The sequence below is a fragment of the Micropterus dolomieu genome, linkage group LG09 (genome assembly GCF_021292245.1).
Source record: "Micropterus dolomieu isolate WLL.071019.BEF.003 ecotype Adirondacks linkage group LG09, ASM2129224v1, whole genome shotgun sequence".
Taxonomy (NCBI): Eukaryota; Metazoa; Chordata; class Actinopteri; order Centrarchiformes; family Centrarchidae; genus Micropterus; species Micropterus dolomieu.
Window position 1 is genome coordinate 11,683,166 of NC_060158.1, and position 22,752 is coordinate 11,705,917.

Below are 22,752 nucleotides of genomic sequence, written 5' to 3' on the forward strand. Positions count from 1 at the left end.
AGGAGAGGAGAAAATGAAAGACACCGAACAAAAGCAAAAAAAAAAAAAATGGATGACGGAGGGAGCCTGTTGAATGTTGGCACTGCCTAGAGAGCAGATGCAGAAGCAGGAAGAAAAATATCTCCCTCTAAGCCTAAACCATAAACGTACACACTTTACAGTAGTTTGCTCTCTCTCCTCCTCCTTCTGTTGATCCCCTCCCATCCCCTTTCTCTCTTAGGCTTGTTTACAAAAACAGTCCCAAACTGTGCACAGACAAAAACCTGCCTGATCAACCAGTGTGTTTCAGCTATTTGATTTTTTTTCTCCCCCTGCGCTCCGTCTTCAAACACACAGCGCAGATATGACATACAATAATCTTCCGACTAAACACACATTCATTGTTACCCCACACACACACATACACGCTGTCTGCCCCTGTCGGTCACAGCAACATGAGCACACATACTTAATCTTTTCGCTCGGTGATGCCGTGGGGGATTTTGCTAGGATTATAAGATATTAAATCCATAGATTATCCAATCAAATCACAGCTCGACCCTTTTTGCCATAATGCATGACCCCCCATAAACATCACCAACACACTGAAGACTGGCACTCACTCTCATGTAAATGCATTTTCATCTACTACAGCAACGTAAATGTGTTTTAGATAGAGGATCGTTTACAGTCAGAGTGTATTGATGTGTATTGTGTAAGCGTATTGATGATTATATATTTCTCTCCTTTCTATTTGGACCTGTAGAGCAGATGATAATTGCTATACTCTCAGCTCAACGCAGCCTGTGTTGTTAAGTCTACATAGCAGTCTGCTGCTGTGTGAGGGTGACACATTTCTGTCGCCTGTTTTCTCTCCAATTTCAATCCATTCGGCTCATCTGCACTGAAAAGCAGCCACTCTGAAGGGTAAATATATCAGCAGAGACCATCTCCCCGGTTCTTTCAAGAACATTTACAGCAGGGAGGCAGAGTTGTGGGGGGTAGGGGTGTGTGTGTAGGTGGGTGGGGCGGGGAGGGGGGGGCACAAAGACAATTTTCCGTCTTTGCCTCCCCTCCGCTCCATCACACAGCGCTGGTCATTGCATCGTGCCGGTCGCCTAGCAACCTGGCATCCCTGGTCCCCGCCGTCTCCAGGCAACGAGACCTGCGACCGTAATCAACCTGCTGCCTCCCGCCTCTCCCCTCTCCCTGTTCCTCTCCTGTCTCTGCTGCTTTTGCTCCCTCTGCTTCTCCATCCACCTCCTCTTTGCAAATGTAGTTACGCTGGGACACACTTGTGAATTCAACCAGGGGAAAAGAACAAACACAGGTGAAAATTGGTATTTTCACAGGCAAAAAAAAAAAAAAAAAGAACAAAAAAAGGGAGATTAATAGACGTGGATGAGTGCGAGCTCGCACAAAGAGTTGGAACAAAGCGACCGAGGCAGGGACAAAACAGCAGAGATGCACAAGTACGGTCTGTTAATGTTTCCACACGTGGATGCACACACAGATGCGCATACACATGGGCGGGCAGGCCCACAGAGCAGAGAGAAACTCTACCTTCTCCTGAATTCAGCCAGTCGCTAAATCAATCAAACGCAAAGAGACTGACAGCACAACCCTTGTACAGTTCAATAATATTTAATCAATGATCCAGTCATCAGTGTCAAAGCTGCTTCCCACTGTTGTCTCCCACTCCTACAGGGTTCACTAGTCTGTCCAATATCGAGACAAAGCAGACAGCTCATGAAGCTGACATTCAGCCTTTTTGTCAGATAGCCAACAAAAATCCTTCAAAGTGGAGAAACTGAATATCAAAGAGTAAACTTCTAACAACACTCAAGCTGACTCTCAATTGTTTTGTCTCTTCTGACTGTTAAATATTCATGTCAAGTTTTGTTTGACTCGAATCAGTGGAGCAGAAGGGGAAAAGAACTGAATCACGGACATATTTCTGTGTGTGTGTGGAACAGATAGGGTCCATGTCCTACTTTTCTTTTTTTTTTGTACTTTTTTAATTCGGGCATGGTTACACGCTTTATCTCCACCGTAGTCCAGTGTATATGTAGTTCAAAGAGCCTAATGAGTTTTGTGACAACGGCCTCTACACACTTTCGTGTGTGTTTGCCTACCATGCGCACACACACACGCTCCCTTACCCACCAAAACACACTATTTCTCAGTAACAGATGTCTGTATTTAAGCTGATAAACACGCTGCCTCAATGCACTTCCAACCCCCCCTCACCCTTACCGCCACCCACTGTTCATTATGTCAAACTTTCATTCATCTCTTTCTCCCCTCCCCCCAACCTCTCTTATTGTCTCCCCCCCATCCTTAATTTATCCAATTTCTCTCTAGTTCACACCCATTTATCACCTCTATAATTCCAATCTGCATTCATCATTACAGTCGCCCCAGAGTGACGTACAGAGGACGGGTCCTTTTTTTGTTGTCAGTCAGTGCCGCCTGTCATGCGTCGTCCCCGTCGCTTATTGATATGCATGGATATGTAAATGAATCGATGCATGAATGCACACTTACTTTCAGATAGATTCATCAAATGAACATATTCTCTCTGAGGCGCGCTAATTGCTATCATCATCAGCCCCACGACTCACTGACATCAAGACATGGCTACAGTACATATAGAGGCACTGCTTTATCTCCTTATTGTCAAATACATAAAATAACATGCTTAGCAGGCTCATGTTCAGCGTGTTTCAGGGTCTCAATGAACCAAATCTGAGCATCTACTTTGTGCTTTGGTCATATTTTCTGCCTTGTTGCACATTAAATATCAGTTTCTATCTTTTTTATCTTTATTTACTATAAAAAAAGTGACTAAATTGCAGAGACAAAATATATCTACAGTGCTAACAGGCACACAAGACTGTTAACATGTGCTACAGCAGAACGTTTGCTCAGACATCAAGGGCACAACATTGTGGCACTACAACTTCCTATCTCATATCCTGTGTAAAAAGCCTGGGCTATATTTAGCATATGCATTTATTTCAGACTATTGATAAAACCCCCTGTCTGCTCCCTCTGAGTCCTTATGGCTGAGTAAATGTCAGGCTTAGTCAGACGTTCCACTCAAAGAGGCTCTTTCCTCTGGTATGGGCAGCTTAAATACAGAAGGCCTCGCAGCTCAGATTTTACCCCGCACACACACGGCAGGCAGTGAATGAAGAAACCTGAGAGGAGCCTATAATAAACCCAACAACTTCCACTCATCCATATCTTTGGATGTGTGCTCTCCACGGAAACACGTGCACACAAAAGCAAACAGACATTTACACACAGCCGTGCACACACACACACACACACATTAGCACACCCACCCTTCATTAAACTGTGTTAGTGCGAACACCTGCCCTCCCTTCCCCCGCTGCACATGCAAATATACACCAAACACACACACAGCTACTTTTCTCACTTGGGCACAGTCACACTATTAAATACTTATTGCATTTAAAATTAACCGTGAGGCATTGTTGCAAATATTAATTCAAGTAAGTGAGTGTTATGAGGGGCACTGTATTGTGTCTCTACTGAAGCAGAAATGACTTTCAGGACTACAACTGACAATTGATTTCCTTATTGATCAAACAAAGGGTTAGACATTTTGGGAAATGCACAAATTATCTTTCTTGCCGAGAGTTAGATGAAAAGATTGACATCGACTGATGCAACAGTCAGCAGCCTGTTAATTTAACTTAGCATAAAGACTGGAAACAGTGGTAAAGAGCTAGCCTGACTCTTAAACAAACAAGATATAAGGTGTTAATCATAGAGCTTTAGAGGTGCTGGTAAGTGGATTTTGTTACCTCTGAAAAGAGCCAGGCTAGAGCCTGTTTCCAGTCTTTATGCCAAGCTAAGTCAGCTGGCTGCTGCCTGCAGCTTCATATTTAGCATTCAGACATGAGAGTGTATCAATCCTCTCATCTAACTCTCGGCAAGAAAGCAAATAAGCAAATTTCCCAAAATGTCATGCTTTCCCTTTAACCTATTGATTATTTTTTCAGCTAATCAGTTGGTAATTTGGTCTCTAAAATGCCAGAAAATAGAAAAGAAAATACCGAAGTTCCCAAAGCCCATGGAGGCTGATTAATGTTTATGTTGATTATGTCAAATAATTTAAACTCTAATGACCTTATTTATTTAAGTTGTTGAAATATAAAAATGTAAGTTTGGTTCTGGAGGTTGCTCTGTAAAATGGCTTCCTTTAATGTGGCATAACTAGATGTTATTGTCTCTAAGAGCCTCACAAAGGCTGACTTGGCCAGACAAACAGAGATAAAGCGATAAGAACAAAGGGGTCAAGAGTACAAGATGTCCAAGAAGTAGGATTGAATGCAAGCACAGCTCAGGAGTGACTCTTTCCTCTTCTCAACCTCTATTTCCACACGTAGACTCTCTCAGAGTGAATCTGGTTTATTGCTCCAGTCTATTTTTCCCCCTTTCCTAACTTCTAACAGCACTCTCTCACTTTCTTTCCTCGCTTTCGGCTGAATGTGCTTTTGACACTCTTTCTCCCCCTCTCACTTAAAGACGGACTCTCTCACCTGAAATTAAACACAAGACCAGGTGCCACACTGAAACAACCATCTGTTCGCCCCTGCCTGACTTCTTTCTCTATTTCTTTCTTTCTTTTCTTTTCTTCTTTTCCATTGTAAGCAGGTAGAAAAATCAGTAAAATAGCAAGGACGGGGGGAAAAACCTTAAGATCGAGTGTTACTTTGCAGAGAGAGCTGAGTGTTAATGACATCCTTCGCTTTCTCTACATTCAGGTGTGCTTTCATTCAAGCTCTCTCCCCTCAGTCCTATAATTGCTTTCATGTTATTTCTTTTGTATCACCCCGGCCATGAGATGCCAAAGTTAATTATTCTTTGGCAGTGCAGGTGCAATTAGATGACAATTACACCACAGCTGGTAGCAGGGGTGGGAAGCAGTTCTTGTCCGTGTAGGCGTGTATGGAGCTAATAAGATGGTTTTTGTCTTTTTTTTCTTTTGGCAAGGGAGGGGGAGGGCATGGAATGACTGAGGGAACACGGGAAGGTTTAGCTTGTTCCACACAGCTTATAGGTAAGAGGTTATGAAGAGGAGAGCCGCTGGGGTAGAAACACAGGGGGCAGAGGGCTTCAGGCATGGGACATTGGGCCCTGCTGATCCCTTACGAGAGGTCAGGAAGGTCACGCTACAGTCATGCTAATAATTGGATTTCTTTTGTTGCCACCATAATAGCAGCCTGCTCCTATAAACTCTCTGCATCCCCCAGTAACCCCCCTACCTGCCATTACAACAATATTCTGTTTTCAACAGTGCTGAAACAATCAAAAATCAATATTTAACAATTGAATGATTGAGTAATTATTTATCAATATTTGACTGCTCAAGCTTCTCAAACTATTATGTTCATTAACTGACTAATTGTGTGTATGCCTATCACCATTTCCCAGAGTGCAAAGTGACGTCAAGAAATGTATTGTTTTGTCCTACCAAAAAGTCAAAGATATTCAGGTTAATATCACATAAGACAAAGAAAAGCAGCAAATCCTCACATTTGAGAAGCTGGAACCAGTGAATGTTTTGCATTTTTGCTTGAAAAATTACTCAAACAATTAATCACAAATAACTGCTCTTTAATTTTCTGATTAATGGTGATAAAAACTTGATTAATCCACCAATCTTTACGTTTTCTAAGCAAACAAAAAACATCATTGGTGCCTAGAACTTGCTATTGGCCTTATTTGCTATCGACAGAGTCATCCATGCTGAAAATAATCGTTAGGTGCAGCTCTACACTGTCCACGTACTTCTTCACACTTCCCTTAAAAACTATTGTCATGAGCTGCCATTCAGCAAAGGGGGAAAAAAAGAAGTGAATGATGTAGATTACAACAAAAATAACCAAAAGGAAACAGGGGTAAAGCCTTGTTAGTAAAAGAGGAAGCAGCAGTAAGTCTGGGAGCACACTCTGTCTCAGTAATTCCTTGCCTTGTAGCCTTGTCTCTCATATACTCGGTTATTATAGAGACACGGCTGTCATGTCATATTTAGCTCTGGAAATGTCATTTGGCAGCACACCTGCTGCCTGGCTATGCTAATAAAGCTATGTTTAACTTTGATTAGAATTCAGAGGGAGAGATGGATAGAAAGAGAGTAGAGGAGGGTGGGGTGTGTGAGAGAAAGACGGAGACACAGAAAGGAAGGGAAACATCAGAGAGAATAAGAACTGGCAAAGTCACTCCAGCATTGAGCCTCATAGCTGTCTCTTTCGACCCGTGACATGTTGCGAGATGACTCATGCCTTGACTGGATGGATATGTCTGGATGCATCACATATGAAACATAAGAGGGAGAGCAGCCTCTGACCTTTATTGGAGCATATCAGACAAAGAGGGAAGTCAGGCCCGCATGTCAAACTTGGTTAATTTCCCGGTGTCACTGTGTGTCCACGTGTCTGTGTGGTGTGTTCAGATAGCCTAGCATGCTCGTTATTCTGCTCCCATTTATAAATACATGTGAGCTGTTGAGGATCTCGAAAAGACAGGGACACACTCACCCCTGGTAGTGTCTTCTGCTCGTGCAGTGCATTCTGGGCTTTGAGGGCGGACTCACGTGCACAATATGTCAGGAAGGCACATCCTTGAGAGAAAGACAAGCGGAGAAGATGTCTTTTTTTTATGTCATATGCTATGCATGATGTCAGAGTTGGCAGTGCCATGGTATTGTAACTTAATCTTATCTTGCCATTTACCCTGAAGGCCTGCAGGCAGAATCATGCTGCTGGAGATTATTGTCATTTTATAAATATGCCATTTGATATCTGTGCTTTGGTTTTATTCATCAACAGTTCTGAGCATGTGTTTAAAATGTCTAAAAAATACCCCCCGCCTTTAATAAGGCCGCCAACATTATTAATATGTATTTAAAGCTACATGAAACAGAGACAAAAAAATCGAATAAAAACAATGAGCAACTGTAATTTCGTTAAGCAGCACTCCCAGTAGCGCTGGAGAAGTATGGGATTATTAAATCCTAATACCTGGAGACTATTCAGACACAAGCAGTCTGAATAGGTATTTAATATCACGCTGGTCAGGCAAAATGTATGCAGTCCCACATAATAGAGAAAAGCCTTCATTAACCTTTAGGGCCCCCACAAATCATGAATATGTAAATGTATGCAGAATAGGTGTTATAGGTGTTACAGGACAGATACCACCTGGCCTATACGTCTCCCAAATGACTGATGCTTTATGTGGATTTATATAAGCCTTTGTTTTCCTGCGCTCAGATTTGCATTGGAAATGACAGTAGGGATCATTGTTTGGCTTAGATCATTCCATTCAGCTCCAGTCAATCTGTCAAACATCATTTTGAATGTGTTGAGACTTTATTTCCAAAATATGAGAAGCCTGTTCCCCATCTGACATACAGTAGTAGTAGTAGGTGACACTTAACTCTTACAAACTGACTGATATCGCCACATGAAACCTATTATGGGGCTGAGAAAATACTTTTTATGAGACTGATCTTAGACAACTACCTTTCTAATAATGACATATTAAAATATATATATATATATTTTTTTTACAGTCTACAAATTTAGATTTTTAATTGTAGCATCCGGAAGTAGCCGTTGAAGAGAAACCTCCCAGCATGCACAAGGGGGTTGCAGGAACATGATTCTCATTTTAATGTGTGTTTCATTTGTGTTTTAAACCGAGCTCAACAATGTTTTTACTGTTTCCACATTTCAATTCTTGTTATAGATTAAGTTAGCGCCCTAATATGAGTGCCTGCAGTAGACTGATTAAGGTTCAACGGTGTGGACATTAATCTAAGAGTAGTTAGCTGCTCCTCTTGTCCTCAGTCAGGACCATAGATTGTATATAAGACCCTGGACTTCAAATTGCTCTTGATGAGGAGGCCATAGCTTGGAAAGCATGGCAGTGTGAAAATACAATGTGATATGCCCACATAAGATGTACCTCTTCTATGTGGGCATATCTAGAATGAAAAATATTAAATAATTTACCCATTTATCCTAAAATGGTTTGCTTTGGCTTGGAAATTGTGAAGATTGGAAAATTCAGTGCGGTGTATGGAATTATGTTGATTCAACATGTACTTGTTGAATACTTAAAAATAGTGTGAATCATTACCTCATTTTCAAAGATTTGAGTGGGGTTAATCAATATTTTAATCAATCCATGACTAAAATATTAATTATTTAGTCAGTCCACGGCTAAAACATTCAAAAACGCGAGGCTACAAACCTTTCACCAACTGTGAATCAGATGTCTTGGTTACCTCAGTGGTGCTAAACATGAGAAGCTCCAGAGGGACAATATTTACTGAGAATTAAATCCAAACTGGAGGACATATAAGAGCAACTACTGTAATACCAGGCTCTGCTGTCACCACTGTCTTCCCACAAAATGAACTAAATTAGCAATATTCCCCCCCATATGAGCTCTCTGAGACAGAATCCTATCCAATGGGAGTTCTTGGTCCATTATCCCTATGCCTCCCTTACCTTTGTGCATCCCTGTGTATTTGTCCTTTATCACTGTCAACTCATAGATCTTGCCAAACTGCTCGAAGATGGGCTTCAGGTCCTTCTCTTCCAGGTTTCGGGGTATCTGCCCGATAAAGAGCTTGATTGCGTCAGGCTCCTTCATTGAGAAGTCTGGGAAGGAATAACAGCACACACACACACACACACACACACACACACACACACACACAAACACAGAGTGGAGGAGGCGGTCAGGAGGAGCAGACAGGAGCCTGCGGGCTTAAATTCACGCAGCACAGGAGGTGCAAACAGGAGGCCAGGGACGGAGATGCAGATGGGAGCGTTCAGTGGGAATGGGAGGCTGAAAAAATTGTTTTTACACCCATGGAGACATGGTAGTCCTAATCTGGTGGTTAATGTTAGGCATTTTGAACACAGACATCACAATTAAACACATAAATAACACTTAGATTACAATATAGATAAAGATATAAATATATTAATGGCCAATATTGTTACTAAGTACCCTAAGGCCACTATAAGCTCACTGTAGACTATCACTGATACACTGTATGAGCTACTATAGGAATAGTGATGTAATTGTATGCAATTACACATATTTTTGACATAATTTCTTACAGTTGAAGCCACTATTACTTATTATTATACTATAATTGTGATTATTAATTTGTCTTTTATTTGCAACACAAAATAAAACCTATTAATTACAGAAAATTAAATTATAATCACATAACTTTCTCATTCTTGGCAGTACATGAACATCAGGGATCAACAATCATGATTCAAATCTAGAGCTAATATATAACCTGACATAAAAATGCTAAAATAATACATGTGACATTGTAGTAAATAATAGTACACACGATCATTCCCTGCACTGGATTCTGTCTAGGCCGCCTATATATATATTCAAGCCCCTACACAAACATGACAGTGTCTGTCAACACAGCTGGAGACCTGCGCTCTCTTTGTCAAGACACTGGTGACAGCAACAATGACCTTAACATGATTTTGCACATATGTACCAAAAATGCAAAACAACAGAGTTAAAAAAAAATCATACCTGTGGTGCTGTTCGTGGCAAGAAATCGGTGCAATCAGTGGATGATCTTCTTCCCCCCGCTGTTATTTAGTTATTGAATCTCAATTGTTCAGTTCATTTGTCTGTAAGAGCGTCTTTGAATCCTCTAACAAGTTAGGCCTGCACCCCCCCTATAACAACACAAGTAACATCCAACGACGGTCCTTTATTCGGCATGAGCGTGTTTTTCTGCTTGTTGTTTCCCCCCCCCTTCTCTTTCCTCACAGATGCTCCGGATTTTTTTCTCTCTCAAATAAATCTGATATAAAAATAAACAAATCTCTCTGTAGCTCTGCTGAATGAAGAGTATTGTGATAGATGAATTTAGGCTTCCTTCAGGAGACCGTAGGGAATTGGCAGTCTGGTTGGTTGTCCTCTCCTCTCCCTGTGTGCGTGTGTCTGTACTCCTTTGACGTCGTAAGCCGGTGTCTCCCTCCCTGTCCATCTCAGCTCCATCCCTCCTCCCCTGGGCTGTACGAGCCGTGATGTCTGGCGCCAGGGACCGCCGCTAAACTACCAGCCCAGTGACTGCCGAGGGGTGCAGGCAGGAGGAGGGAGAAATGAAAAGATATGTACATAAAACACAGTCACGGCTGCAAAGTGAGTACTAATTTTCTTCATCCATTTATCAAGTATTCTCAATGTGCGTCTACCTTTTAACGTCTAGATATCCACAGCAAATGTTCTTCTAAGACCAATCATATTATCTTGTTTTCTACCCTGTTGCCAGAGGGTTATACACATATATATATGGCCTACATATACAGTCCAAGCACAGCACCCATTTTTAGCATTTAATCCTTATAATTCGGCTTGTAACTAACAATTATTTTCAAATTAAATGTAAATTTCCAATCGCATTTCCCAGAGCCCAATTGATATATTCCTATTCCTTGTTTGTTTTGTTCAACCAATTGTCCAAAACCCAGAGATATTCAGTTTAGTATCATAGAAGGATTAGAGAAAATATTCATATTTGAGAAGCAGGAGCTAGAGATATTTAGCATTTTTGCTTAACCTCGTAAAAAATAAAAGACTAATGGCTTTTCGAAACAGATTAGTTGAACTCATTAATCAACAGTGTTTCAACTTACCATTCCTGGCAAACATGCACATGTTTCATACCACCAGTATCCAAGACACATGTCAAAGTCATACCTACAGGCAATTTAGAGTCAATAATTCACCTAATTTGGAAACCGGTGCTCACAGGGGAAAACCGCAGAGGCACAGGGGAGAACAGAAGGCCAAAAAGGTGACTTTTTATCTTCAATCTGTAAAATGTAGTGACCAGAGAATGGATACACTGCTGAACCATCATGCTGAAAGGCCCACTGGATAAAGGCATATGTGCTAGGTGATGTTAGACATTAAGCAATCAAATGTTTAAGGGGCAATACTTCCACAACAGCTAAATATAGAGACAAAATATGGCTGTGAAGAGGGCAGGAGGCATTAGCTCTGATGGACTTATATTTTTCGTTTTTCTTGTGTGGAGTTAAAAAGCAGACGGTCCCTGACATCAAGCGATGCAAATCCGCCTTTTGTTCTCGTGGTGGAGCTGGCCATGGTGCTGAAATTGGTCTACTCAACCCCAGTGACATTATCATGGCTCAAATCCTACCTCTCAGAGTGCAACAAAAAAAGACAGACATTATTTTAATAAGTGTGCTTGTAAATCCAGGGACCGTAATTTCGCGCACAGACACACGCCCTCTCTGAAATCTCGACAGCATGTAAACAATGAGCCCACATGACAGCAGGCTGCACACACCCGACCTGCGCACAAGGGGACTCTTCTAAGGAGTCACGATTTGGACCTGCATGTCTTAAACAACTACAGCAACATTACAGTCTTTATTTTAAAAACACATCAAACCTCTGGGCACAGATCTCTCTACGGCCCCACCGTTAATTCCAGCAGAATATCTCGTCTTTAATGTTAAGACTGCCATCTGTCATCAGCCACTAAATCCAATCCGCCTTCTGCCCTGCAACTCCAGTATAAGCCCACACGCCCACAAAGACTTGAGAGTACGTCTGGCTTTGATCAGGTATAAAATGATCGATAAGTGCGCGTGATTTGTGTCACTTTCACAATGGATGGCGTTGTTTATTTCAGAGTGTAACCAACGACGACATCTGGTGACGAGCTGCAACCCCAATGATGCCAGTGGCGCTGTGAACTGACTTTAACTGGAGACTTGCATGTGTTTTCGTGCTTTACAGTGGTGGACGAAGCATTCAAATCCTTCGCTTAAGTAAAAGTACTAATACAACAATGTAGGCTACAAATACTGCATTACAAGTAAAAGTCAAGCATTTGAAAAACATACAGAAGTATAGATGTATTTTCAGCATCATTTACTTAAAATATCAAAAGTAAAAGTAATGTTGAATGACCTTCGTAGTGCATTATGAAGATTATTTTCTTCACTGGTGTATTCATGTGTAACTAGCATTTTACTGTTGCAACAGGTTGAGGTGCAGCTAATTTTAACTACACCATTGTTCAATCTCTAGCAGTGCAGGTCTGACTTTGCCTGGGCCCTAAAAACATAATTTTCTTAAAACAGGTGAATAAATCTGTTAGTGCAGAACAGTATTTCAACCTGTATCTTTAAACACAAAGGTAAAAGGCGCTTCTGCACTAGATTTATGAACAATGAAACTTATTAATTAAGTAATTTGCATTAACAAAACATTTACAGTTATAGACTAAGATTTTTTCAAAGAAACAAATTCACTATGATTTAAAAGGTGGTCATATGTTTTCTGTATGAAAAATCTTAATGAGGAAAGAAGCAACAGCTTTTAAATAAATGTAGTTGAATAAAAAGTGCAAATTTTCCTTAGAAAGTACAATTATAAAGTAGCCTGAAATGGAAATAACAAGTATGTCAAAATGTTACTTAAACAATACTTGTACTATATAATGTACTAATATATTCCACCACTGGCTTAAATTAAAGACAGACATGTTTGCTGGAGCAGTAAAATACTCCACAAACAGCCTGATCCCTAATGGGAGTCAGAATGTTTCACCCGCTTTGTCTTCTGTAGTGAAATCAATATATCTCCAAATTTAGTGATTTTGATATTTCTTGATATTTCATGAAATGCTGAAAGAGAGAAAGTTCCCTTATTACCTAAAATTAAAAAAAACATCCTAACATTTAGGAGATGTTTTGACAGTTGCAGATTGCATTTGCAGATGCACATGACTATCTGTAACATATTGCAAATAAATAAGTACACAACACAACCAGGTTTTATTTTGACATGATCAATAATTCTTTATTTCACAAAAACATGCATTTAATGGACCTTGTTTCATATTGGAGGTGTTTGTGTGTGTGGTTGGGGGGTGGGGGGGTGTAATTGTGTGTATGAGTGGGAGACATCGACAAAGATATATAGTACAGAGATATAATAATAAAAAAGTACTCAATAATCCTGGCTGTACTTACTCACATGGGCCTCTCTGTACAGCCTTCCTGCTCCCATTTGATTCATCCCAAACACTGAACTGAACACACAGAGAAAGAGAGAGAACATTTAATTTTTATTTTCTCCAACCCTGTATTGATTGCTTTGATTTCCTGAGGCTGTCACTCAGTCTCTGATGTATTAGACTGGAGGCTTACCCGACTGCTGCGGTGCACAGCAGTCACGTCAGACCATGAAGAGCCATCACTGGGAGCGGTGCAAGACTCAAAGAAGAGAGCCACCACAGCATCACCGCTCCCCCTCCCTCTTCTTCAGGTTCCAGTTAACATGTGGAAAAAGGTTCCCCATCACATCGGAAACATCAAAGCGAGGCTCCGGATCCCTGAGGAGGAAAACAGGAGGAGGGAGGGGATGAAACAGAAAATAGGTTAAAAATCAAGGGAAAGAAGGTTTGTGCAACATTCTAGAAAGTAAACATTATTTCTCGGGCAGGATAAATGAATACAGAAAATATATTGGTTATTATGACGCACGCCAGTACTACTAGCGCAATAAACGACATCAACAATCTCCCTGGCAAAACGTGCAGAATCTGAAGGTCGACACAAATTTTTTTGTGCGCGCTCTATGGCTGCTCCTCGTCTCACAAAGCAGACTAATAAAGTCAAAGTGATCCTGGAAAGATCTACTGACATCTGGCGACGGTTGGCTCACCTGAGCTCACTGCACTATTTATTTCAGGAACGTTTATTATCCGTCTGATTGCCTCTTTCTGCCTCGTAATAATCATTTATTTCGCATAAAAACGTCGAATAAACTAAAACTGTGTTGAATGAACTTTTAGCTTCACTTTTTCTTTTTCATTATTTCGTCTAAAATCGGATTTTGCTTAGTGGCAGGAGTGAAGCCAGGTCTAAATCGATACTCGTTTCCCTAAACAAAGGCTGTAATGATTGTCTTAATTACGGCCAATCTAACCCGAATGGATTAATCAGTTAGAATCTGATCCAGATGCACATTTCTTCTGAAGTAATTAAAGCTGAAATGTGAATGGAAAACACAAATCCCTGCGGCTGGTTTAAAGAGTTAAGGTTTATTATTGTTTTATTATGTTTTTTCACTACTTTCACAAAATCCAGATACATTAAAAGATTCACTTATAATTGGGTTACTGTGATCTAGTTAATTTAGTCTAACAAGAAACATCTATTTGTCTTTAAAGCATAACATAAAAAAATCATCGACTTTAAATCCAACAAGGGTCAAAATGGTGCAAAAGTCTAATAATAATTTTATTTTTCGCAAATAATTTAATCAAGTAAGGATTTTAACACGTTTTATAACTGCCTAATCAATCTTACTTTGTCTTTCAAACTTGTTCTCAGGTTGAAGCTCTGAGTGAAGACAGTTTGGCCTCAAATTAGGTGTCCCTCACATTCCCCTGTCAGAGCCTTCTACTGTGCCATGATGGAAACAAACATCTGTTTTCCAAAGGGAACTGGAAATGGAAACGTGTTACATCACCTGCACAGCAAACAACAGTGCTGTGGATGTGTGGAAGGATTTTAAATTGAACCAAATGGATAGTTTTAATGATCAACGTTTGCAGAGGCATTAGGCTTAAAGCCTTAAATACAAATATTTGGTGGATATGTAACAGCTTGCAAGAAAGGCTGATGGCAAACTACAATACATTTCAAAATACTACAGGTTCAAAAAGAACAGACTAATCTAAGGAATGCATTACCTATGTATCAGTGGAGAATAAGTTCAGCTTAATAGACTCCACTGAAAATACCAGTCTAAGACAAACATCAATATCACGCTCAATTATTATTATTGAAACATATGCCAAACTGTTCGATAGTGCTACTAATAGCAAACCAAACCAAGCACATACTAAGATTGCCACACGAAACTCCTCTCTTCTACAGTTGACTTCACCAAGTAACCTATAGGGACATTTAGGGTCAGTTCAGTTAACCGTGAGCTGAGAAAGCACATGAAAACTTTGAAGATTTTATTAAATGACCAATTAAACAAACACGGATATTAAACAACAGGGACATCCACACAGTTTGAAGGAAGCGACCTTGGCATGGACATTCCTATTTTGTTTAATCTAATGTCTATAGCTAAAATGACTAATTTAAAAAAAAAAAATATCCAGAGCACAGACAATTTTCTTTTTAATGTGACCTTTAGAAATGGCTGCATCTTCCTTGGTGGAACAGCAAGTTCTCAAATGGTAGAAAGACATAATGGATGTTTTTTTAACTACTTCATATTTAAATACCATAAATGTACCTAAATTAGAGGAGCTTGGCCTGTTTTCTCCGATGTTGCATAGGAAACTTTGGTGGACCAACCTTTTTCGAGTATTATTTAAAAGCATAATGTAACCCGTATTCACTTAAATGAACTTCATAGAAAAATTAGGTATGCTAATTTCTCTGGTGATGGACAGAAGATAATGTTTTAGTTTAGGCACACTCAAATGTTATGTATAGATGATGACTAATAGTTTAGGGCAGTGGTGCAACAGTCAGAGGAAAGAAAAAGAAACCAACACACTTTTTTCAAACTCAGATTTTTATTAGTCAGTACAAGTAAAACGAAACTGAAGAAGAGTATCTTCATCCTCGCCCAAAATGCCCTTCTTCTGCGTCGGTGTTGGAGGCTGAAAAAAATAACTCACACCTCCTTCTCCCTTTAAATAGACTTGTGCCGCTCTCCTTGAAAGGAACTTAACGAGACGTAAAACTATCGCCGAGGGGATATTACGCACTACTGGAGAAAGCATCGCTTCACAAATATAACATTCGGAGAAGGAACAATGAAAAATCACTTGCCCAATTATTCTAACGAGATTTGTGGAAGGAACATAAATTCTATAACATTCACTCTGTTTTCATACCCAATGTGAAATTTAAATTGATGTTTTACCGAAAGCTACTAAGATACTGCTGATATGGAAGAGAAGCAGTCAAAACTGCTCACTGAAAAACTAAATCACAGCAGAAACATTGCATCAACTACATTCTTTTGTTACTCTCTTAGCAAAAATAACTATCTTCCGATTCAACGTCTATGACCAGTAGACTTACACTTGACCGCATGCACACACGCATACCATGCACACACCCTGACCTATATTAAACTGATGCTAAATTACATATTTAATGCAATGCTTCATACTGGAGCAAATAACACAAAAAGTGAATTATATATATCCACCTCTTATTTTCTTTAATCTTCTGTCTTCACTGTTCAGCTCAGCAGCCCTCTCAGAGCCTCCGATTTCTTTTACATCTCCCAGTGGTGTCTCTTGTTCTCCTCAACCTTCTGAACATCCTTTATTCTTCGCCATTTACATTTTTCTTCTGGTAGCTGCTGAATTAATCTTTCAGCATAACCTTGTCTCCTGATGCACACCCTCAGTATCTGCACTTTTATCTTTTCACATTTTCCATTTCAGAAGCTTCTCACGGCAGGGTGTGGACCTCAACACTGAGGGACTAGCAAGTTACTGACCAGTCTTTAAAGTCCCGCCTCGTGCCTTCATGACTTCCACAGTGATTTAAAGAGCTCAAAGCTACATATCCAGTCAATACCGTGGGGGTGGGAAGGGTCTTTTGGGGGGGAACATTGGACCAGCATTTCCCCCTCCTCTTGGACTTGGACGTTTGCCTCTTAACCTTGGGTCGGGGCCGTGGAACCGAGGAAAAGGTGCATGTGGGGGTCCCCTGGGGTGTGGGTGGTGTGCCAGGTGTGGAGGCCGATGTGGAAGCCGATGTGGAGGCCGTAGACCAGGATGACGGATTTCAAGATGAGGTGGGGGTCTCCTTGGAGTGTACTGCGGAGGCGGGGGGCTGTGCCGCTGGAAGCCATGGGCGTAGAAAGGGTCCTCTGAGGGTGAGAGAGGTGGAGTGGGCCGCCCTCGTCCTCTGGGGTAGTGGTGTGGCGGGCTGCCTGGCCGGTAATATGGATCATCTGGGTGGCCGTACGGGTTGTCTTGAAAGAAAGGATCATCACTGTGGCGGAGCTCATTGTGGTAACGCTCGGGGTCCTCCTGGTAACGCAGGTCATCTGGGAAAGGGTGCAAATCCTCAGGGTGAGGAGGGCGAGGTCGATCGAGGTCATACTGCGGATCATCAGGATGAAACATGGATTTGTGTTGATGGTCGTGGACCACCATCCCACTGATGACACTGTCAACTCTGGCCCCAATCACCTCCCCTCTGTCTGCACGGGGCTCTGGCTGATGCTCTGGAGGCATCATTGTACTGCTTGGCGTGGAAGGAGGGGCGTCAAACCTAAGAGGAGGAGGAGGAGGGAAGTTTGGGATGGGAGGGAGGGTGCTTCTGAAGAAACCAGGGGATGTGGTGGTGCCCTGCTGAGAGGCCAACTCTTGAGGTTGCTCTGCTTGGTATGGATAAAGTCCTGCCATCTTGGTTTCTCCAGCCCCTTCAGGCGCTGTCACGTTGTAGCCTCTGGGTTGCTGAGAGTTCCCCTCTGGGTAAGTAACACCATACCATCCCCTTTCACTCACCCCCTGAAGGCCTTCAACTGTCTGTGTGATACTGGCACTGCCTGGGGCTCTTTCTCCAGGCACTGGACCTCCTGTTTGCGCAGAGATCTTTTGATAATGTGCAACAGGTGCCGTACACCCATGCTCTGACATCTCGTGTTGACCATATGGGTACGGCTGGTACACCTTCCCATTCTGAGCCACACCTGGCTGCAAGTGAGGTTGCTGTTGGGGATGGTTGGGGTTCTGCTGACTGCTGTTCTGGTATGCAGTTTCAACCATAGATGACTGATTTGTGTTGGTAATGAACGGGGCCACAACAGGTTTGTCCATGATCTCATCTTGAGTTGGGGTGCCTCCGCCCTCATCCCGCACCGGAGTCCCACCCTGGTTGTCTGTTCCAGCTACTGGGCTGAGGTTATCCCCTTCCAGCACTGGGGTTGTAGAAAAGCCCAGGTCAAATGCACTGAAAGCAGAATTCCCCTGCAGGAAACGGTGGATTTTAGATTCTAAACTCTTAGAAGACAAGGACGGTTCTGGCTCAGTTGTCAAATCCATGTCTCTATGGATAGCCTGGACCAGGGCAGAAGCTGTGTTGGAAGTCTGAGGGGCTTGGGAGCTTGTGCTCTGCCTTACAGTGGAGCTGGGTGAAAAAGGCACAGGTGCGACAGAGGAGACAGACGGGCTCTGAGAGGGTATTGCTGATGCAGATGTGGATGAGGGAGAGGGAGGAATCTTGCCTGTACTGGAGGAGTCTGAGGAGATATTTGCAGCTGGGCTGCTCAGAAGAGAAGTGATGCCTACGTGAAGAAAGGGAGAATGCAGAAATGTATTTTAAGTGAGCTTGCAGCTTTTAACAGAATATCAAAGTTTGTAAGAAAAACAAAAACTAAGCAAAGGATTCCTTATTCTCACCCTCAAGGTTGCCTTGGCCCTGGACTTTAGAGAGAGCACCAAGGAGGTCTTCAGGACTCATGTCCACCTTGGAGAGGAGGTTCACCAGTGAACTGGCATCCTGAGAGGCCACAGCCACAGAGGCAGCAGGTGTGGTCTTCAATGAGGAGGCAGCAGGGGCAACCGCAGGAGGACTCTCCACAAACGGTCCTGTGAGACAAGAGAGGGAATCTCACTTTAACTGTAAACCACCAAGACTTATCAGTTGCTGGGAGAACAAAACACTTGAATATTGTGTGAAATGATGTGTGATAACAAAGTTAGATTTGAATTCAAACATATTCAATTCTGTGTTGCAAAGATATTAGGGTTCCCACCACACACAAAGAAAGTTCTTTCATAGCAGACATCAAGAAACACCATTCAAACATCAGTGTTAAGATTTTTTATCTTTGTAAATGACTTAATAAATAATCCCATTATATTCATACACCTGTATTCAGTGGGATGTTACAACATCAGAAGTGCATATCCATCATAGAAGCATTGTGTGTTTAAGATATCGCATTGATGCATGGCTGTGACGTTAAGACACCAACCAGCACTCACCTGTGTTCTTTATGACTGAGTTTAAACTGTTGAGGATGGAGCCAATTTTACCCAGGTCAACACTTTCCACAGCTGCTGCAGGAACAGTTACAGGAGTTGCTACAGTTACAGCTGCTATAGGGGTCGGGCTCTGTGTGACAGGCTGCTCTGTTGCCACTGATGGCTTCCTTTTTGCAGGGACTTGAGTGGACACCTCTGGGTGGGCAGGGCATTCGATCTGCTCCTCAACTGAGGGACAAATGGGGCAGTGAGAGAGTTTGGATGCAATTAGACATGCACTGTAAGGAAACAAGTCAAGTACATTTATTTCATATTTGTTGTTAGGCAGCACAATTAATTTTGTCCTTGTTTTTCTACAAGTACAGATCATTTATGGGGCCAGAAAAGCTACTGCTAATAAACTAATGGAGGGGAATATGCTGCCAAAAACACAGAAATATAACTCCAGCTTCCATCATAATACACAGGTTACCCCCAGGGGCGTTTACAGAAACATTGGGGGCCAAGCCCAGCCCAGAAATCTTTCATGTTTTCATATATAAAGCACATCTACAAAGCAACACATCTAAAGTGCATCTATAAAGCAACAGTAAATGACCTCTACACAGTAACTATCAGCTGTTTCATTTTCATGTTGCTACCTAGTTATGCCATTTGTTAAACGGAACCTTATACCTACTTTAATAGCTACATCTTAATTATTAAATATCATAGGCCATAAATACATCCATCCACCCATCATCAACCGCTGAAGCCAATCCCAGCTGACACGGTACACCGTGGACAGGTTGCCAGTCATATCAATACATTTATAATTACTAGTGATATTTATTAACACTAATAATATTAATTAGGGGGTCTGGGGGTCCTACACACACACACACACACACACACACACCCCTGAAGTAGCCTAAAGTCTTTTTAAATGTGCATTTGGCACCTTTTCACCTCAATGATGATGAAATTACCTTAATTAATTTGAGTTCAGTTAGAAATTCCTGGATTTTTGTAACTCCTGTGTTTCAGCAGGCTTTCTGCTCATGTTCAAAACTTTCTGCAAATTAACAATCTCTCCCATATATCTATTCTCAGTGTTTCCCTTAAGATGGGAGTTGTAGCAGCAGAGGTGAAGCGGAAAAAAAATTGTGCGTGTAGTGCGTAATATGTCTGAATATAAACCCCCAACACAATCCATATTAGCTTAAAATTCCAGTGTTTTCCCATAGTTTTATGTGAGCTTAGATGAATGTTTTGGTGGTAGTTATCATCAGAGGGGTGGGGGGGTTTGGGGCTCCTCCCCCAAGAAAATTTTACATTTTCCAATGAATAAAATGTAATTCCACATCACATTAGGCCATTATTTTCACCATATCTCTGAACAAATAGATGGAAAAGCTAGAGCAGATAATAAATAAACAACGGACAAAGATCAGTCTACTGGGGAGGAACTACAACCTTTAGATTTGGGGAAAGTAACTTGGTTGGTTATGATGCTCTCCACAGTGATTTTACATTTATGGCACAGGATGACATCACCCCCTAAAACCCTGTTAATATGACCTCAGAAGCATTATAGATACAACTGTTCATATTTGCCTTTTGTGTCTACATTTTAAAGCTTTTGACATTTATTTGTAGACATTAATATAAAAAATAGGCAACACGAGAAACCACCTCCCTTCTGAGGTGCATTTTATTTACACATTAAAATCAAAAATAGAAACATCTCCTCATTAGCTTAAAAAGGACTAGTTTAATAACTAATTTGAGTTAAGTTACTAACATCAGCTCCTCCAGTCATTACCATCCTTTCTTTTCCTAACAACCACTTTTTCCAGACTGAAAACTGAAAAATAATTTAGGTATTTATTTTTATGTACCTGTCTGTAGGCTACAGGACAGAGCTTATAGGCTACACCAGTTTATTAAGTTTGTAGCTGATGATCTCAAAATAAGACTAGTAGGTAGTGATAAAATACAGTTACTCTCTATAAATTGAGCTAAGCGGCGCATCGCCGCTCCTGAATGCATACAGGGGAAACACTGGTTCTCTGACATTTGCAGAATAATATTTTGAGACAAAAGTCTTAATATTATGAGAATTAAATCGTTATCTGATGAGAATGAAGTCATAACATTTTAACAAAATCGACCTGCCCCTCTGCTGTGCATTACTCTGTGTTATTGCTCTGCTGATATGGTAGCAGGCTACCACCTTCAGACTGTCTGACAGGGACTGTACTTAGAGCGCACTGCTCTTCATCAGAGGTAGAAACCAAAACTGAAAACTAGGGCCGTCAAATGATTACTTTTTTCTTAATCGTGATTACTCGCTGAATTTTAATAGTTAATCGCGATTAATCGCGTGTTTTATCACATAATTAAAATTCTATTATTATTATTATCATCATTATATATCTTAACTGTTTTAAGTCTGTATTAACAATGATAATTCTTGCCAGTGTATCTTGATTGGAAATCAAATGAATGCAAAGAAAGTTAGTTTTTGAACTTGACTTTAGGATTTATTTGATTATTTCAAATCAAAAGATATGCAACGAGACTGAGGTAAAACAATCAATGTAAATGAAATATAGTCTTCCTTAGGCTTCCTTTAAAAGATTCTACAGCAAAAGTGCATATACAAAATGTATACACATTATTATAAAGTACTACAAAATACTCCATAGCTACATTATTTTTGAATTCGGTTGAAACCAATGAGACAGCACTTACTTTAAGTAGGAGTTTCAGTTTGACTGCTTTCTCCATTTCATACAGGCTATGTATGCGTGCAACAATTGTCCCCTGCGACAAAAATGTATATAACTTGCACTCTCCAAAATAGTGCTTTGCCTCAGTCCGCTAGCATCAACCTGATTAGCTGTACTAGCTGTATGCTTAGCTCGTTGATGGTAACGTTAGCTTAAGCTCTTAAGTGCTTTGATGATATTTTAATTCCATTTCGCACAAGGTGCATACTGCTTTTGACTTATCAACGGAGCCGTCTGGGACTGTGTTGTTGTTCATCTCCATGGCTGCAGCAGGAGGTAGGAAGTGTCTGTGGCAGCATGACAACAAGTAAGGGTGCATCGAAGGGTCAAAATAATAGCAGCCAAAGATCTTTTTAGCAAAGATTCTTTGGTAACAGCACCAGTGACGGTGTAAAATAAGAATATTTGTTTGCGCGATTAACACAATTAAAACGCGTTATGATCAGTCATCGAGATTAACGCGTTAATGCTGACAGCCCTACACTTGTGATCAGGCAGAAATATCACCACAAATCCACACAAATGTTCACTTCAGCACAGGGTCCGAAATTAACACCCGCCAAGCGCCAAATGCGGGTAGATTTTCCGTTTGGCGAGTAAATTTCAAAAGGCTATCCGCCACACTGGCGGGTGAATGTTCATACCAAAATAGTAATGTAATAATCAGTGTTTTCCCTACAATGTATTCATCAGCACCGCTGCAAAATCTTTCCATGATCAGTAATATCACGACATTCACTTACACTCTTACACTGAGACGCGCCCGGCCGCCCGTTTTTCCAAGCGCGCCTCTGTTCATGGTTGCATAGCAACGTCGGCCACGCGAGTGCTTGTGGAAAGGAGAAAGCGCGGTACGAACTGCAAAGTCACCGATCT

The 22,752-nt window shown here is 41.2% G+C and overlaps 1 protein-coding gene across 8 annotated transcripts in view; it reads right to left on the reverse strand.

The window, feature by feature from the left end:
* The window catches only part of celf3a (cugbp, Elav-like family member 3a), a 56,449-nt gene that overhangs the window by 14,738 nt on the left and 18,959 nt on the right, over window positions 1-22,752 (reverse strand). For 2 of the 8 annotated variants that reach the window (XM_046057775.1, XM_046057774.1), the window contains exons 1-5: window positions 16,306-16,667; window positions 13,266-13,450; window positions 13,089-13,147; window positions 8,535-8,687; window positions 6,555-6,637 (exon numbers count right to left, since the gene is read on the reverse strand). In XM_046057775.1, coding sequence (XP_045913731.1) covers window positions 6,555-6,637; window positions 8,535-8,687; window positions 13,089-13,134 — 282 coding nt within the window. In that variant the 5' untranslated portion in view covers window positions 13,135-13,147; window positions 13,266-13,450; window positions 16,306-16,667. Of the gene's footprint in view, window positions 1-6,554; window positions 6,638-8,534; window positions 8,688-9,600; window positions 10,147-12,888; window positions 13,148-13,265; window positions 13,451-16,305; window positions 18,400-18,514; window positions 18,704-19,102; window positions 19,331-22,752 lie in introns of those variants that run through there. The other 6 variants (XR_006826204.1, XR_006826208.1, XM_046057776.1 and 3 more) reach the window with 5 other exon arrangements.